Source organism: Caretta caretta, chromosome 26 (genome assembly GCF_965140235.1).
Source record: "Caretta caretta isolate rCarCar2 chromosome 26, rCarCar1.hap1, whole genome shotgun sequence".
Lineage (NCBI taxonomy): Eukaryota > Metazoa > Chordata > Testudines > Cheloniidae > Caretta > Caretta caretta.
The window spans coordinates 5,581,980-5,601,082 of NC_134231.1; the positions used below are offsets into that span (position 1 = coordinate 5,581,980).

At 40.6% G+C, this 19,103-nt stretch overlaps 1 protein-coding gene across 3 annotated transcripts in view; it reads left to right on the forward strand.

Annotated features, from left to right (window-relative positions):
* Nucleotides 1–19,103, forward strand: part of XPO7 (exportin 7) — a 76,476-nt gene that overhangs the window by 16,804 nt on the left and 40,569 nt on the right. For all 3 annotated transcript variants that reach the window (XR_012666149.1, XM_075123464.1, XM_075123465.1), the window contains exons 2-3: nt 14,800–14,946; nt 17,031–17,124. Coding sequence is in view for 2 of the 3 variants with exons in the window: in XM_075123464.1 (XP_074979565.1) it covers nt 14,800–14,946; nt 17,031–17,124 (241 nt within the window). In the remaining variant the exon portion in view is untranslated. The remainder of the gene's footprint in view (nt 1–14,799; nt 14,947–17,030; nt 17,125–19,103) is intronic.

The window sequence follows — 19,103 nt, forward strand, 5'->3', positions numbered from 1 at the left end:
TTTTCAGTAGCTGTTTTCTTGGGGTTATTTATCATTTGAAGATCACGCACTCTTTGTTTATATTTGATGTGTGGAAAACACTGGTGACAATTTTGCTTTGTGCTTTCTGTCTTAACTTTTTTCAGTCTCCTGTTTATGCTTCATCACTCTGTGAGCTCCACAGATATTCATTCTCACTGGGAAGGCACTGAGGCCAAGACTTTAAACTGTGGGCGCCAGAGTTAGGCCTCCAAGTCAGTGGCTGGTATTTCAAAAGTGCTGAGAACCAGCAGCTCCCACTGAAGTCAACAGAGGCTGCTGGATACTCAGAATATTTGAAGATCAGACTTTGGTGCCTAACTTTAGACCCCTGAATAGTGTGGTGGGGGGTATTAATCTTGGCCTAAAACTTTTGGCTTTTCATCAGTACTGAGGCAATTCTCACTGAGCCTATGTCAGCAACTTCATTTAAATTAAAAAAAAGACAAATTCCCCCCCTCCACCCCCCATCATACTGTACAGAAATGGATGACCTGGGAGGGAAAAAAAACCTGGAAACTGTATCGACGTAAAATTTGCTTAGGGCTAAAACTATGCAGTTGTAAGCAGATGCCTTTTCCTAACCGTTCTCAAGCAAAGTTCACACACTATAGGATCAAAAGCTCATTCTCTTCCTTGGAGTTTGGCGTATTAACAAAGAAAGAAAGAAACCAATAACAAGGAGTCTGGTGGCACTTTAAAGACTACCATATTTATTTGGGCATAAGCTTTCATGGCTAAAAAACCCACTTGTTCAGATGCACACAAAGTTCATTAAAGGTTTGGTCTTCAAAGGTTTGGTGTTTCCTACCACAGGAATGTTCAGCCCACACTCTAGATCTCCTGTAGAACTCCTCCCTTAATCTTGTTAAGATAATGAGCCCCCTGCCTCAGTCAGTCAGCAGTATCCCCTTAGCTGTTTCCCAACAAGATCCCCACCTGCTAACAGGATGGGGTGGTTTCAAAACTCTAAGGGCCTGACTACACTTACATTTTATAGCGTTCTAACTTGCTGGCTCGGGGGGTGAAAAATCACCCCCCTGAGCACAGCAAGTCAGAGCGCTTTAAAGCGCTCATGTAAACAGGCTCTGAGCGCTGGGAGCCATGCTCGGAGCTAATCCCCTCGTGGAGGTGGATTACCAGGAGTGCTGGGAGAGTTCTCTTGCGACCACACTCGCACTTCCAAGCACTGCCGTGGGAGCACTCCCGTAACAGTGCTTTGAAGTTTCCAGTGTAGCCATGCCCTATGAGCATGTTACAGTGATCTTGGCCCAAGAGAAAACTTCCGTATCCATTTTCAGGGAGGGAAATGTATCTGCTCATTTGTTTCTCAAGTTTGTTGGTTTCATGTGTTTTTCTTCCTCAGTGAGAAGAGTTATACGACAGATGGAATGATGTCTTTGAATCAAGAAATTTGCTATTTCAGACAGTACCATGGTGTGTTGCACTTGTGTAATACCTTTCATCAGAGGATCTCAAAGCATTTTGCGGCCCTGATGGGGGACCCTGGCAGTTAAAATTCAACACTTAAATTTTGTTTAGCTTAATGGGAGCACAGGAGGGTAGAGGAAAAAATGTTCTTTTATCTTTGCATATTTTTAAGGTTTTTAGGTGTACAAACAGACTTGTTAAAATTGTATGACTTGTACAGAATCCCACATGGCTTCTGTTTATATCAGGGTGATGAGCTAATAAGGAATAGATACCGTCAAATGGGGGATGGGGCTATAGTCAACTTTCTTTACAGCTGTTTCTGCTCTGAGTCTATTCTTCTTTAGATGTAGGTCAGGACTGAGGAGTGTGAATAGCTACTGACTCAACACAGTATTGTTAAATTTCACTTATGAGTCTTAGAATAATCAGTTTCACCCCACATTTAGAAAATACCATCCATGCAACATGGAAATTCTTCAGCATGCATCCAGTGTGTTCAATAAAATGTTTGTTTGCAAATAAATTGTAATCCTGACCATTTGTATGCGGCAAAGGTAATAGGAAGACTAGGGGAGAAAAACTTAAAAGATCATTTTCTAGAAAATGGAAATGCTTAAGAATTTAATCAGAGAAACTGAGCGTGCAGAATCGTTACCAAGTGTGTATGTGATAGCGGTTTGCTTTTTCATCTAGTATCCTGTGTTGTCATGAGGTGTGGTTATATGAAAAATTCACTCCTAGTTCAGAGACGTTTAAACATGAGATTATAGCAAATACTCCATCTAAGAAATTACTGACGTTTCAGGCTGTCTTATGGCCTTACTTAACACAGTATGAAATACAAGAGAAATTTGACATTTTACCACTTTTACATAGGATACTTTAGGCGTCTAAGTAGAGTGTTTACAACAGAGTATTTTACACTAATGTATTAGGATTTTAATATTAACATGCTGGGAGTGCTAAATAACTTTGGGAACAATCCTGCATTGGCAGGGGAGAGAGTTGATGACCTTCTCACTACTTTGAATGACTCAATTTCTCTCTTCTTTGTGTCCAAATTGGCAACCTAAGTTGCTGTGACACTGTTGCAAAGTGGTGTGTTGCTGAGTAGAAGTGTCATCTAGTGGCAAGAACAGCACATCAGCAGCCAGGACTGCTGGATGCTCTTCCGTTTGACACTGTTAGTTAACTGTTCTGCTTCTGTTACCATACATGTTAAATGGATAGTTTCCAATCTCAAGTGTGTTTAGTGTTTATAAAGAGCATTTCTTGAATGAAAGGTGTGGTTTGTAACTTTTTGGCATCCTCTCTTTTGGGTTCCCTTCACTTTGGTGCCTTCCACTCATTTTAGTTCTGTTTGTGTTTAACTTTTAGAACTCAACTAGCATTTGAATACTTTGCTGTCTCACGCTTTAGCCCTTATCTAATATATACAGGGTTCCTGCTCTACATAATTGCTATACTACATGGTATTTTTATCTTGGTAAAAACAGTAGATCTTGCCTAGTCTCTGAAGTTTAAATAATCCCCACCTATTTTTTGCTCCTAACAGCAGATCATGTGACATCCAGAAAAGTAGTCACTGCTAGAGGAAAGCTAGTCTAATTTTTCTCTTAGTCTCTGCTGGAGGAGGGGAGAAGAAACTCCAGTATTCAGTCACTGCAATTTTGGAAGAGTATGCTGAAGGCTTAGCTTTGCAAACTTGGAATATAGCATCAGTACAGTTGAAGTGTTCTGCGTATTAATGGAATAGGTGATCTAGTTAAGGCATGCAACGAGAGAAATATCCATCAGTGAGGATCTCTCTAAAATAGCACCTAAAAGATTTTTATCAGAGAAAGTCATCTGATTGGATTACAGTTTGTACTGTAAATGTTTTCTGGCTGCTGAGCACATTCAATTAAAAACTATTGCCATTCATGGACTGAATCTGACACATACAAGGAAATCCCAAGTTCAGCCATCCACTCCATCCTTCAGTTGCCCTGTTGTGCTCCGGTGTTTCTATATATGTGCCTTAAAAGATTCCCTTACAAGATGTCCCTTCTGCACCTGGATACTTTGGGCAAGCTAAGGGAGTGTCGGGCTAATTTTAACGTGAGGCATGTCTACATGGGGACACTCAAAGTTAAGATGAATTAACTAAAGATGTGAAGCTAATGTGCACTAAACCCCCATGTGGAGGTTGTCATTTGGAAGTAGAGTGACCTTAGTCTGGTTTAGTTTAATACAATTTAACCGATGTGCATTAAATTGACAGTTAAATCACTTTGCACGGACACACTCAGGAAAGTTAATAAGCCCTGCGACTAAATGGCAGTGTCTTCTAATGTTGTATACTGTATATGATGATAAACCTCGACAGTAACATTGTGACTCAAAATTAAAATAAAGCTCTCCAGAGGAATGGGCAGGAATTCTTTCAATGTTGTTTGAATCTGGTGCTTGTGAAAGTAGTGAATTGATGATGCTCCTAAGATCATAGGCATAGGAAAGTCAAGCACATGCTTACATGCTTTTCTGAATGGGGGCCATTGGGAATAGAGGCTGTGCAAGCTTCCCATCCCCCACACAACTTTCTCATGCACCTCCTGTTTCTCCTGAGTAGATTGCTAATTCCTCTGCATTGTTCCAAATTGCACTCTGAATTTATAGATAATGCACCTATTGCCCTTCAGAGGCTAAAACAATTTCACATTGTGGCTTATGCTACAGTTCGAACCTAGGCTTCCAAAGTGGAAAGGAAGGTTTGTGTGTTTAAATGGCATGACAGTGTGTTAACTTTCATCCCCAAAGAGGACAGATTTTTGCGGACTCTTTTGGGGTTGGATAGTGGTAATAATTCTGCCTGTTGATTGAGTTTTAAATTAATCAAATCTTCATCTTTCTTTGCTATGTTCACCTCTGCTTTACGTTTGTTATACATCACAACACATGCTCAGGAATTGTAGAGTGATTATGGGTGTGTCTCCACTAAAACTGGAAGGTGCAATTCCCAGTTCACTTAGACATAATCACACAAGCTCGATCTATGGTTAGTGTGCTAGCTCTGAAGTGTAGCTACCCTGAATATAGTCCTAGGGTCTCAGACGGGATCATACTCAGGCAGCTAGCCCCTTACACCATACAGCAACCGTTCTGTTTTTAGTGCACTACCTGGATCAGAGCAAAGGCAGGTGTGTCTGCTTGAGCTGGAACTCAGACCTTCCATCTCCATTGTAGACCTACCCAAAATCTTTTCCCTCTCGGCTCCAGCTGGCCTACATTTCTACCTGCTAAGCAGTGAACAATCACTAAAAACAGGAATTTCAGTACTGCTGCCTGCAAGGTTGGTGCTAGTAATAGCTAGTCAGGCTAAACAAAACAGCTTATTCTTTAATTAAAGGGACATCGGCAGCCCAACATGAAACTTTCCTCAAAAGTTCAAGATCATGGAGGTCCTGATTCCTTATCTTCTTTTTTGTTGCTGAGAAACTTTTTAAAGAATGAAAACAGATGGAATAACCATGATTTTTCTCAACCACTCATGTATGTTTGTTTCGGTTCTGAAGCAGTTAACTAACAAACTTTATTCTGAGTGCTAGGCTAACACTGACCGAGTTTTGTGTACAAACAAGGATGATTTGTCATAAGTGGAAAATGGTGTTAAACAAAAGGAGCCAAGTTTATTTCAACAAAGTTCAGAACGCTGGAGGAGAAGAATCAATATTTGCCAGAAGGCAGAGAGGCCATTTATTAGGAGGGAAATGTTATATCCAGGCCTCTAACAAAATATTAAAGAATGGACAGTAGTGTGAAACTATATACAGTTGGTTGTCAATCCTTTTTTTTTTTAAGTGTATCCTTTTGTTTTTAATTTTGGAAATAGAATGTTAGGTCAATGTTTAATAGTTCATATACAGGTTCATATTCAGATTGTGTACATTGTCATAGCTCTATTGAAGCCAATGGAGCTATGCTGACTTCAGTAGCTGGGAATTGGGTTCAATGTCGTTGTGTATTAAGATCTTGCAGAAAACCTAAGACACGAAAATGAGTTAAACCTCACTAGGGACATAAAAGGCAATAAGAAGATGTTCTTTAAATACATTAGGAGCCAGAGAAAGATGAAGTAAAGTGTAGGTCCTCTACTTAGCGGCAAAGGAGAGCTAATAACTGGTGACATCAAGAACGTTGAGGTGTTTAATGCCTATTTTGCTTCAGCCTTCGCTAAAAAGGTTAATGGTGATTAGATGCTCAACACAGTTAATACTAACAACTCGGGAAGGAACGCAAGCCAAAATAGGGAAAGAACCACTTAAAGAATACTTACATAAGTTAGATGTATTCAAATCAGCAGGGCCTGATGAAATTCATCCTCAGGTATTTGAGAGCAGGCTGAATCTAATTCAGAACCGTTAGCAATTATCTTTGAGAACTCTTGGAGGTCGGTTGAGGTCCCAGAGACTGAAGAAGGGCAAACATACTACCTAACTTTAAAAAGGGGAACAAAGAGGACCTGGGAATTATAGACCAGTCAGCCTAACTTGGATACCTGGAAAAATACTGGAACAAATTATTAAACAATCAATTTGTAAGCACCTGGCGGATACTAGGGTTAAAAGGAATAGTTAGCATGGCTTTGTCAAGAACAAATCATGCCAAACCAACCTAATTTTCCTCTTTGACAGGGAAGTAGTAGATCTATCACATCTTGATTTTTAGTAAGGCTTTTGGCATAGTCCCACATGATGATGATATAAGCAAAGTAGGGAAATGTAGTCTAGATGAAATTATTATAAGATGGGTTCAGAACTGGTTGAAAGACCCTACTCAGAGTAGTTATCAATGGCTCGCTGTCAAACAGGGAGGATGTATCTAGAGGGACCTGCAGGGGTCAATCCTGGATCCAGCACTAGTTGATATTTTCATTAATGACTTGGGTCATGGAGTAGAGCATATAAAGTTTATAGAGCTTATAAAATTTGCAGATGATGCCAAGATGGGTGGGGTTGCAAGCACTTTGGAGGACAGGATTCAAATTCAAAACAACCTTGAGAAACTGGAGAATTGGTCTGAAATCACAAAGATGAAATTCAATAGACAAGTGCAAAGTACTTCATTTAGGAAGGAAAAATCAAATGCACAACTACAGAATGGGGAATAATTGGCTTACGTGGTAGTACTGCTGAATAAGATCCAAGGTTTATAGTGGATCACAAATTGAATGAGTAGGCAATATGATGCAGCTGCGAAAAAAGCAAATATCATCATTCTGGGATGTATTAACAGGAGAGTTGTATGTAAGACACAGCAATTGTCCCTCTCTACTTGGCACTGGAGAGGCCTCAGCTGGACTAATGTATCTAATTCTGGGCACTGCATTTCAGGAAAGATGTGGACAAATTGGAGAGTCTAGAGGAGAATAAGAAAAATGATAGAAGGTTTAGAAAACCTGACCTAGGAGGAAAGATTTGGGGGAAGGAGGAGGCATGTTTAATCTTGAGAAACTAAGACTGACAAGGGACCTAGTAGCAGTCTTCAAATATGTTAAGGACTGTTATAAAGAGGACTGAGATCAATTGTTCTCTGTCTTCTAAAGGTAGGACAAGAAGTAATGGGCTTAATCTGCAGCAAGGGGGAGATTTGAGGTTAGATATTAGGAAAAACTTCCTTAACTATAAGGATAGCTTAAGCTCTGGAATAGGCTTTCAAGGGAGGTTGTAGAATCCCCATCAGTTGAGGTTTTTCGAACACAGGTTGGACAAACACCTGTCAGGGATAGTCCCTTTAGAATGTCTTGTTGATGCCACTTTCTAACACTGTGGATTCAGAGAAGGATGCCTTGCATTTTAGGCCAAAGAGGAATCCATGGTTAAATGTCCTCTGACTTCCCTATTTTTAATTTAGTTACATCTTTAATCTGTTCTGCTTTCAGACTTCGTAAATAAAGGAGGAAAATGTGATATCAGCACAGAAATGTCTCAAATCTGAGGGATTAAAATTGTTTATGGAGCTGAAGTGTAAATACTAACTTTAAATTCTAACTTGAGCCTTGTTTGAGGAGCTCAAGCCTTGGGGTTTTCAGATTTTGTTTTATTTTTATCAATGTATCCCAGACTGATAAAGCAGTTTTCTGTATAAACTATTAGTTGGTAAAAAGTTTACAGATAGTTGTCTGTCTAAAACTCACTAGTGGCTAATATGCTACAGGCTCTAGTGTAAGAGGTCTCTGGCCAGAACTTCACAACCAACCCCAACATTGTGTGCTGCTTTTCCTGCTCTCCGGGCAGTTTGCCTGAATTATAGAGGGTTGTTACTGGTAGTGATCTCCTAATGGCTTATTAGTCGACCATTTCAACAACAGAACATCAAAAATTTCTTTTGTGACAGTTGTATGGCAGTGCTCTATTTGTGCAAGTGAACATGTCTACCTGTACCCTGTTGTGATGGCTATACTGTGATAGCTAATGGTGTCTCAGCAATCATTTGGCTAACATTTAATTTTGCATTGCAATCTATTCTCTCCAAAACATGTGAGGTGAGTGCTCATTTTCCAAATGAGTAAACTAAGGCACAAAGATTGAGGTTCACTTACGATTCACCACTGTAAACCTAGAATGCAGCACAAGGGCTGTTGAGAGAGTCCATTTATTCATGTAATTACTTTACCAGTGTGAGGGCATAAATATCCATCCGTGAAACTCGTCTTAAATTAGTCAATAAGATTTTCATCGAAGAGAATGATCTCATTGGCGTACTGCCTTCTGTGGATGTTTTCTTGGTGTTTGAGCGGATTAACAATAAAACTACTATTCAGGCATTGCTTCTAACTGACAAATGCAAGGAAATGCCAAATAAAAGCATCCCCTTCATCCTTCACTTTCCCTGTTCTGCAGTGGTTATTTTGGTGCACATTAATGTATAATATCTAATCCAATACCTGGATATGTTGAAGTAAGTTACAGGTGATCTACGAAGCAGAAAAAAATTGGTTGCTTTATGATGTGTATATACAATAGGCTATCTCTTCAAAATCTGGGGGGAAGCAAGGTTTTGGGGCTGCCTAGACACGAGGCAAGCTGCACTTTAGATCCCTTTTAGATCCTCTCCAGTGCACCCCTTTGACAGATTTCACTATCTTCAGCTCTCTCTCTGGGTGGAACCCTGAAGTCCTCCCTCAGGTCTCTGAGCTGCAGTCCCGTGTTTACCAACTTTATATCAGGTCCATCCAGCACCTGTTTGGCACTTGTAAGCCCTTTCCCTCTGGGAGCCTGGGACTAGCAACCGATTAAAGTGACTCTCACGGCTTCTTCAAAGACAAGTATTTATTTACCCAAGGATACACAGCAGAGAGATGGGTTAAAGCAAAGACTTGTGCATGTATTTCCTCTTACCTAAACCTTAATCTTTCCTTGCAAGCTTTGGTAAGCTCTACTCACCTGTTACTTCCATCTCTAGCTGAGGATAGTCAGTTTGCTTGCTGCAGTTTCTCTGTCAGCACCCCACCCCCAGGCAGCTACTGACAGTCAGTATCCGCATCCTTGTTTCAGGTTGTCTTTTTAACTGTAGTCTCTTTTTCCATCTTACACTTTCAGCATTGGTAACCCGTAACTCTGCCTGTCGTCTGGAAAGTAGCATCTTCCCACTTACTGGCGCAGCCATTGTTGTCTTAACTCCCTTGTAGTTGTTTACCATTGGTGTCTTATTTCATTATTTAGGTTCTTGCTTTGTTCTGCCTAACTGCCTCCTTTGACTTAGATGAGTGGAGAGAGACAGGCAAAAATCAGCGGTAAACTGAAGTACGTAGGGGATTCTTAATAAATTACTGAGCCATCTCCCTCATTCTCCACAGGGTGTTTTTGTTTAGTGTTTTAGAAACTCTTATCCTGTCTTGGCTGGAAGACTATGATGTTTGCAGAGCTGATGCAAATGATGGCACAAAAGGCAAGACTGAAAATTGAACTGTTAAGAGGGAAATGATTTTTAATGAGGTTAAAACTCTTTGGTGGATTGTATATGGTAACACCTATTTTAACTTCATTGACTTAGTAACACACTGAATAAAGGAAGCCTGTGTTTAAAGACTGAACATCTGTTCCCCTAAAATTAAGATATTAATTCAAAAAATAAACCTCTTTTCTTACTCCCACTGGGCCTCCAACAAAACTAGGGAAGACCAGACTCTCTATTCCTGATGCTTCTAAATTTGAAAGAACATGTAACTTTCAGATCTGCCTCATTCATCATAAAAAAACAAACACAAAAGCACTCACCAAGAGTGTAATTCTTTCTCCATGGAAGTCGCTGGCAAAACTCTTACTGATTTTAATGGGGCTAGAATTTCACCCCAGATTTTTACATCCTTGGCAAGAGTCCCATTTAAGGATAAGTGGCTGCCTAATGACTTTCATTCCATTTAAATGAGACCTTTCACTTAACAGTAATGTTTTCTAATGTATGCTTTCTGTGGGGATGGACCCCTAAACAACGTTACCATGACTTAGAAATAAATAAAACCACATTTGGAATTTGCCGTTGCAGGGACCTCAAGAATTGGTGCAGCTCTATCTCTTCTGTTCTCTGCCTACGGCACATGATAGTTTAGTCTTCTAAGGGCTGCAATACTTTGGTCTAATTTCAGTGGTTGGGTTTCGTGGGATGGGGAGGTGAGGGTGGCCTGTCCTCTAAAGGAGGTCAGACTAGGTATAGTGTACATGAACCCTGACTAACTTGGTGCTTGTGAAAGAGGCCTATTGAGAGTGCTCTCAAAGGCAAGGCATAGTATGAACAGGAGCTTTTCAAGCTCTCCCCGTACAGCTCTAGTGAGGCACTGTAATGTTACCCTGCAGCACCTGCGGCTACTTCATTGCTAGATTTCTCGTGAGCCAAGATTTCTGATTCTTCTGCATTGTTCCAAAGTGCGCTGTGGATTTAGCGATATGAGACTAAAATGATCTAACTCATTACACTTGTAACTTTCACCACTACCTGAACCCAGGCTTCCAAAGTGGGAAGGAGGACGTGTGTGTTAATCCCCAGTGTAATATCCTTTAATGTTTGCCCCCAGAAAGGAGAGGTTATTACTGGCCTACTTTGGTTTGAACATCAGTGGTATGAGTGTCCTGCCTAAAGTCCTGCACCGCAGTAAGCTAGTTTTGCTGTTATACTTCAGTGCTGTGGACATTATTTATAAAGCAATTCTTGGAAATAAGTGAACATCTTCCAGAATGACACATTCCCAATGAGCCTTCGATTGCTTAATTGGTACATTATTTTTTCCATTGGGATATACCAGTTGGATTGTACTGTAATAAAGCTGACTTCATTGCCACTTACCTTATCTTTTATTGCAATGTGTTCTCACTTAGCTCAGCAGTCCTCATTTTAAACTCTGTGCCAATATATCCTTGGCTTCTCATTTGGTGAGATGCAGGATTTGTGATTCTCTTGTTCAGTAGACCCTTGGGCAGAAAGAACTGTGTCTGGAGTTAAACCTCTTGAATTGATAGGTTTGGGTATGAGGTTAAAAAGAGCTACTTAAAACTTGAAGACAAAGTAGATTTCAAAATACTTTCTGGGATTTGATTAATGGAAATTTTCCTCTTGATTATTTGAGACAATGTGAAACTGATCTCTGAGGCCGCATGAGAGTGTGCCTGTGAAGGGAGCCAGCGTTCTCCTACCAGATCAGAGCAGCCTCAAATCTTAATCTTGATCTGAGACATGGGAGTGAGGTAAGCAATTTTTACAGCAGACATAGCATTGCACATGCCCGTGTGTTTGAGAGCACAGTGGCAGCTTTTGTTTCAAGGAAACTAAACTTAGACCGTTAAATGAAACTACAACCTTTTGCTCAACAACAGGTAATGAACAGTGTTCTTGTTTTGTGTTTTTGTTTTTTAAACAAAAGGTCATCACTTACAAATACAAGCTGAAATCAGTGTAGATAGGGCTAATGTATATTAGACAAGTTACACCAATAGAATTAAATGGATTTAAAATTAATTTTAACTCCACCAATGCAAATCTCTATAGATGCACTTAAATCAGTTTAAACCTTCCTTAAGGTAAATCATTATAAATTGGTAAATGTAGTGAATTAAGCTAAATCAATTTAAGTGAGGCTTAAACCAGTTTAAGTACTTGAATGTTAGGGGTATGCATTGATTTTTTTTTAATTCATTTAGTCACACCAGTGCAACTTTTCTAAAGTAGAGCAGCTCATAGACTTAAATTCTCAAGAAAGAAGCTGATCTGAGACAAAATCCTCCAACAAACAAGTGTGTCCCCACCTTTGCATTACATTGCAGGGTAACCGCAATAAACGTAGGGGTGGAAGAGAAATTAGATTCTCCAGAAATTTGAAATAATAATATAAATAGTCAGGGACCACCTTCACAGGGAAACTGTCTTGAAATATACATCCCATATGAGCTCTAGATAGCTTTTACTTCAATTAAAATAGTCTAAGAATTGATCAAAATAATCTCCTCTGGAACCAGAGATAAAATCAAACTCGTAACACCCCATTTCACCCACAAATGTCAGCTGTTGTCATGTCTTTCGTTCCACAGAAACCTGAGTAAATGGACGGGACTTGCACAGATGTAATCCATTTTGGATTATGGGATGGAGGGAGGAGGAATAAATTCTGAAATTTGAGTAATTGATGGCCTTTCATAGAGACTATCTTACTGGCAACTGTTTCTTAAATAGAGGAGGGGGTACTCCAGTTGAAGTGAGCTGTAGCTCACAAAAGCTTATGCTCAAATAAATTTGTTAGTCTCTAAGGTGCCACAAGTACTCCTTTTCTTTCTGCTGACCTCAGTCTGTGTCAGTATTGAATGGGAAGGGAGGGTCTCTCCAGCAAGCAGGTCTCAAGCCACATAGGGCTGTCATAGGTCAAAACCAAGACCTTAAACGAACCATGCAGCTCAGAGATTCATTGCTTACCAGTAGCCATCTGGGTTGGGAGGGGGAGGAGTTAGGAGTTACGCTGCCAAAGGCTATATAAATATACTTGGAATAACACACTAGGTTTTCCTTCTCAAGCATCCAGCCTTTTTTACTGATCCCATCTCATCTCCTACCCCTCAAGAAGTTCTTTCTCTCTTCCCCTAGCCTATTCAGTTCCTCCCCTGATAAAACATCTCTGTAATGCAGTGTTCTGTGTTCCTGATCTTTCAGCCCCAGGCACAAATGCTCCAACTTAAGGGAGGAAAACAAGTTGAAAATTTAATATTAGAAATTATTTGGTAGCAAATAAATTAACGTTTATGAAGCACAGAATGCTTCCAGTCTTACTCTGGAGGAGGAGGACATGTATGGTAGAGGGGAAGCTGTGCTAATAATCTGTACTTTTAAATAACTTCAGCGTAATTCTAAGGACCTTCTTAGTAGAGAGGTTTTAGTGTGTGCAGGGAGTAGTTTATTCTGAGAGCAAAGACCAAAGCTTAGAGGCAAGAATGACAGTAAAGATTAGGGGGATAGGAGGGTACCTTCAGGAGTATGTTCAGTCTGGCAGGCTGTCGTGGCAGCAATACATGATGCTATTATACGGTAGCCACCTGTTCAACAAGACACCTAATTACTCCTGCTCCCTGGCCAGTAGTGAATTGGGTATAATGGAAAGCTGCTTGTCTGAAAGCAGAAGAAGCAGCAAAAATGATTATGAATGTGCTCCTGGTATAGCTATTATTTGGAACTACGTTAGTGATTCTCCTGGAGGAAGCTTTGTAACTTGTTATATCTTGAAAGGCTGATGTGATGGGAGCATTGGTAACTGAAGGAATTGGTGACAGGTTTCAGAGTGGTAACCATGTTAGTCTGTGTCCACCAAAAAAACCCAAAAAACCACGAGGAGTACTTGTGGCACATTAGAGACTAACAAATTTATTTGGCTATAAAGCTTTTGTGGGCTAAAACCCACTTCATCAGATGCATGCAGTGGAAAATACAGTGGGAAGATGTATAACACAGAGAACATAAAAAAAATGGGTGTTGCCATACCAACTGTAATGAGACTAATCAATTAAGGTGGGCTATTATCTGCAGGAGGAAAAATAACTTTTTTAGTGATAATCTGGGTGGCCCATTTCAAACAGTTGACAAGAAGGTGTGAGTAATAATAGGGGAAAAATTAGCATGGAGAAGTAGTTTTTACTTTGTGTAATGACCCGTCCACTCTGTCTTTATTCAAGCCTAATAACTGGTGTCCAGTTTGCAAATTAGTTCCAATTCTGCAGTTTCTCGTTGGAGTCTGTTTTTGCAGGGTTTTTTTGTTAGAGAATTGCGACTTTTAGGTCTGAAATTCAGTAACCAGGGAGGTTGAAGTGTTCTCAGACTGGTTTTTGAATGTTATAATTCTTGATGTCTGATTTGTGTCCATTTATTCTTTTGCATAGAGATTGTCCGGTTTGGCCAATGTACATGGCAGAGGGGCATTGCTGGCACATGATGGCATATATCACTTTGGTAGATGTGCAGGTGAACGAGCCTTTTATGGTGTCCCATGGTGGTACAGGCTTCTTTACTTTTCAAGGAATATTGCAGAAATGGTTCAGATTGCCCCTCTTTCTCCGCCCCTCAAAAAATCCATGTCCTACTTTTATTGTTATAATAGAGAAAATAGATGTGCATGGTGATTGCATAACTCCCTCTATAAAAAGATCTGACTTACAAGCTAATGGCTTTAGCCTCTTGGTAACCCTGCATCGTAGGTAAGTGTTATAGCCCCATTTTACAAGTGAGGAAACTAGGACTCTGATCCTGTCCTTGCTTGGTGGGCAGACCCCGTTGAAGTCAGTGGGGTTCCATGCAGGCATATGACTCCATATGCATGGAGCTTACTGTGGGATTGGGACCAGAGATACAAAGATGTGACTTATTAAAGCTCACTCAAGAGGCATGTGGTAGAGTTGGGAATAGAACCCAGGCTCCTGACCATCCTCAGTACATGAAGAAAAAGGCCATGCTCTGGATAAAAGTTGAACTCATGGGAGTGAGTGGCAGAGCATTGGAATTCGCTCTCTTGCAAAATGCTAGGGAAGGGTAGGGAGATGGTGCAAGACATGTTCTTAGGCAGGGTGTCTAGCAGGATATCTGTGACTCTTGCGGGGGGGATTTCTCATGTGCCCATCAAGCAGCAATTGTTTTGTGCCTAATTCAGGTGAAGATGGCCATGAAACGTCTAAAAAAGTAGCATACGCTGAAAAGCCAGGTATGATTTCAACATACTCATTCCTTAAAACGGATGAGAGAGATTGCACGGCCGAGTCGCTCCCTAACAAACCTGTAAAAAGAAACATTATTGTTTTAACTGATTTTTTTTTTCTTCTCCCCCCTGTGGTCATTCCATTACAGAGCCTAGCCCAGCTCGAGAACCTGTGCAAGCAGCTGTACGAAACTACAGACACCGCAACGCGGCTCCAGGCAGAAAAAGCCTTGGTCGAGTTCACCAACAGCCCGGACTGTCTGAGCAAGTGCCAGCTCCTCCTTGAAAGAGGAAGTGTATGTAGAAAATAATAATAATCAGATTCAAACGAACTGGCATTCAAATTTTGGCATTTTGGGTGAATGCTCTGAATGAAACGGGGAGCACATTAGTTTCTGCATACCCAGTAAGCTGGGACGTGTAATATTCACGAACGTCTTCTGCATACCAGACTTAAACCTTCCGTTGGTCCTGCATTTTCTATTGGTTTAGAAAAAATTGGAGTGTACCCACTAAGAGGTTTCCCTTTTGAGGAATCCTGCTTAGATCCTAAAGCACATCTAATCCACAAAGATAAGTATGCTTAAACAGAGTTATGAAATGTGGTTCAGACTTGATATAGCGTAGTTGTTAGTTGTTGGGTGGGTTGTGGGGAGATGAAGTGTGGAAGGGGTTATTGTGAGTGGGAACACAAAGTAGGACACTCTAACCATGCTAGGAAACAGTGTGTGAATTTGGGCTAAAGTGTCACTAACACTTCTAGCAGGAGAGCTACTGTTGCACGATCATTCCAGTTTTGTCCGTGCGTCTGTTTATAGTGTGAATCACATGAAAAGAACCTGTCTTTTGATAGATGGGTTCTTGATTAATCTTATGGGCCAACCCATTATGCAGCCTGATCTAAGAATACAACATTAAATCTGAAAGGCAAATTTTCTTATTTCCACTGCTTTAGGAGTTCTAAAATAGCTTGGAAGATGTGATCAAAGATTAAAATCCCAGCATGAGATCTGAGACTCAGATGGGATTAAAACAGCCGTTTGCTTTGGGCCATTTTATCTTACTACTAAGAATCTCTTAAAGCAAAGGTTAGCCTCTCCAATAATGTCCTCAAAGCAATCTAGCAACAATTTATCTTTACAGTACTTTTTTTCCCCTTCTAAGTGGTCACTTGATTCACTTTGTGGCAGGATAAATTATGCTTAAAATTGCTTGGTCACAGGACCTTTTGAGGCTTGACTTATGGCCCAATGTGCATTCAGCCCTTTGAGTCTATTAGATCAGTGCCTTACTCACAAAAAATCAGGAAACATTAGCCACCCTGTCTCAAAGGATCAAGGAACCAGAATGAGATGGGGCACTGTGCAGTGTAGTCCCAGCTGAACACAAGAGCTGAATTATTTATCTCTTTGTATTGTAAGTTTTTTGTGTGTGGACTCCTTAATTTCTTTGGAATAAAAAATAAATTAACCTCTGGGTTTCAAATTGCATTTGTGTTGACCATGGAGGAACCAGCAACTAGCACAGGGAAAAAAGGAGGGGTCAATTTTTATGGGAAGTCTCTATATTATTTTGAATATAACCCGTTTTGTATCTGTAGTCTGTGTCAGATTGCCATTTTGTAAAGCTGATGCACAAATTGGATGATCTGACTCACTTACATTAAACTCTCTTTGGGCATATTATTATAAATGGGTTTCTGGTCTCTTGGATTCTTGGAATAGGTTATAGAGGCAAATCCTTTTTGTAGTACTGGGTATTATTTAACACAAGAAACACTGTCAATTATACTGCCCGCAATTCATAGAATCTCATACAGCCTAGGATTTCTGATGGTTCACTCACATTATCTGTATCCTATTCCCTAGATTAAATTAGTAATGTCCATTGGTCCGAGTGCTATTCTTTATGATATATAAATAAAATATGAAGGGGGAGGGAAAACTAACCTGTTTTGTGGTCAAGTGGAAGAGTTTGAAGTGTTTGTGTAAAATCTAGGACTGAGCGTGCAGTAACACTCGCCTGCAGCATATTGCTATTGGCACTTGTTCCTTCCTGCTTGCCATAATTCTCTCTACCCTTATGTGGGGGCACACAGGTGGGGGGGGGTATGTCATGCTGCTGCTGTCACCCGGTTATCTTTTGCCTTCTAGATGTTCTTTTTAAAATATTTTGGATAAACTTGGTGTATACAGAAACAAGGAACTAAGACAGTCAAGAGCATTTAGACTTGTGAACTGAGCTAATATTGAAGCCCAAGTTTTCAGAGACCTGAAAGTTATTGGGTTAACGTAGTGCACAACCACCTTGTCTTCTGCTGTGGCCTCTTTTGTACTGAAACTTACATTAAACTGCTGCTTGTTGTGTCGTTTCTTTACAGTCGTCCTACTCCCAATTATTGGCAGCTACATGCCTTACGAAACTTGTGTCACGAACAAACAATCCTCTGCCATTGGAACAGCGAATAGACATTCGTAAGTAGAAGTCTCTTTTCTCTAGCCAAGCCATTGGCATAGCAAGCAAATACTATGGATAATGACTAATTAACAGTACCACATTGTGACAGGAAGTCTTTCTGCGAGCTACTAAGATTTATGGACATTGGTAGCCTCAAACGTATAGTGAAAAGGCACCTTTGCTGTCAGATAATCTTTTCCTATTCCAGAGACTACTGGGTTTGAATGCCAGATAGATAGGAGTTATCCAGGTTCAAAGTAATCACAAATGTGTGGTCTTACAATTGAACAAATTTTAAGATAGTAACTCAATTCTCTATAAATTAGGCTATTCATCTCCTAATTCCTTCTCTTCCCTACTTGTTCCTTATAGCAAGGGGTATCTTAATGAATCCAGTTATTAGGAAAGGTGATTATTTTGTATTTGCCCTTTTTTGTTCTTCTGCTTCGCCCGGGGCGGGGGAGAAGAAGGGAGGGATTTCTTTCTGTTCATTGTCTCCCAAGACATTGGAGACAGATACTGGCTAAAGTCTGCTTTTTTCCTGTGACCCAGTACAGGGATAACTTTCCTGTTCTCTTGTCTGTATGAAATTGCATTGAACTGAGACTGCTGAGCTTCGCAGCTCTGCTGCTATCAAAGGAGCTCAGCCACAGCTCTGATCCTAGTCAGCGCTAAAGAGTGGGCCAAGGTGGAAAGCAACTTGGAAAACCTAGAATTCTAGTAATCCAAGGCTGAAAGTAAACCCTGATTGTGACCACAGATTACTGTATGTTCTGTCTTTCCAGACAGTGATCTGTGCTAAGAGCAGGTCTGATTGCACTGATGCACTCCTTTTAGGGAAGGAAGGGAGAATGAATAGGACACTTGGGCAGTCTCTTCCAAGGATATAGACTCATAAACATTAACATCAGAAGGGACTATCGTGATCATGTAGTCTGACCTCTTGCATATTGCAGGCCACAGAACATCACCCACCTACTCCTGTAATAGACCATAACCTCTGGCTGAGTTACCGAAGTCCTCAGATCATGATTTAAAGACTTCCAATTGGAGAGAATTCACCATTTACACTAGTTTAAACCTGCAAGTGATGCATGCCCCATGCAGGAGAGGAAGGCAAAAAACAAAGGGTGTCTGCAATCTGTTTAGGGGGAAAATTCCCTCCCAATGCCAAATATAGCAATCAGACCCTGAACATGTGTGCAAGCCCCATCGGACAGAGAATGGCAGATATGGTTTCAGAATTGAGAATGCTTTGTGGGACTCCGCTTGTCACTTGCAGTAGTTCCTGTGAGAGAGTCATTCTGATGGGATAGGGTAGAAGCCTATCTCTGACTAGTGTCTTGTTGGGAGAGTAACTATGGTATCTCCTTTTTCTTTGTGTGGTTGTGACCGTAGGGACTCTTCTTTGCCCAACTGGCAAAAGGTTTACTGTTCTGTAACAACATCTCTTATCAGGCCTTACAAACTTTCTACTCCTAACGCACTGCTTTCATAGTATGTGTGAGGTGTAAAATGGAAGCTTATGTCATATGGATCCTCATAATAGTTATGTGATGTATGCCCGGGTGATATTTAAAAAGTTGTTTGTATATACATACAGAAAATGTTTTAGAATCTGTCTCCCAGCCACGGTTGGCAAGCGGGTTTTGCCAGACAAGGGAAGTGGAATCACCTACCTCGTTTGTTTATATGTAATTCAAACGTAAAGTCCAGCACAAAAGATGCCCCATTTACACATGAGAATCAACAGGAAAAATAGATCAAGGGGGGGATACAAAATAAACTTGGGGGGGCACTTTGGCGCCAGCACACAAGGAAGTAAACCACATGCAGTCTTTCTGACTCTGAGGTATAAGAGAGAGAGGCACAAGGATCCCTCTTTTATCTTGCACTTGAGCGAGTGACGCTGCAGTGCAGTTGTATCAAAGAAAACAGGATCTCAACCAACCTTGGTTGAAATGCTGCAAGAAAGACCATAGGTGAGAGATTGCTC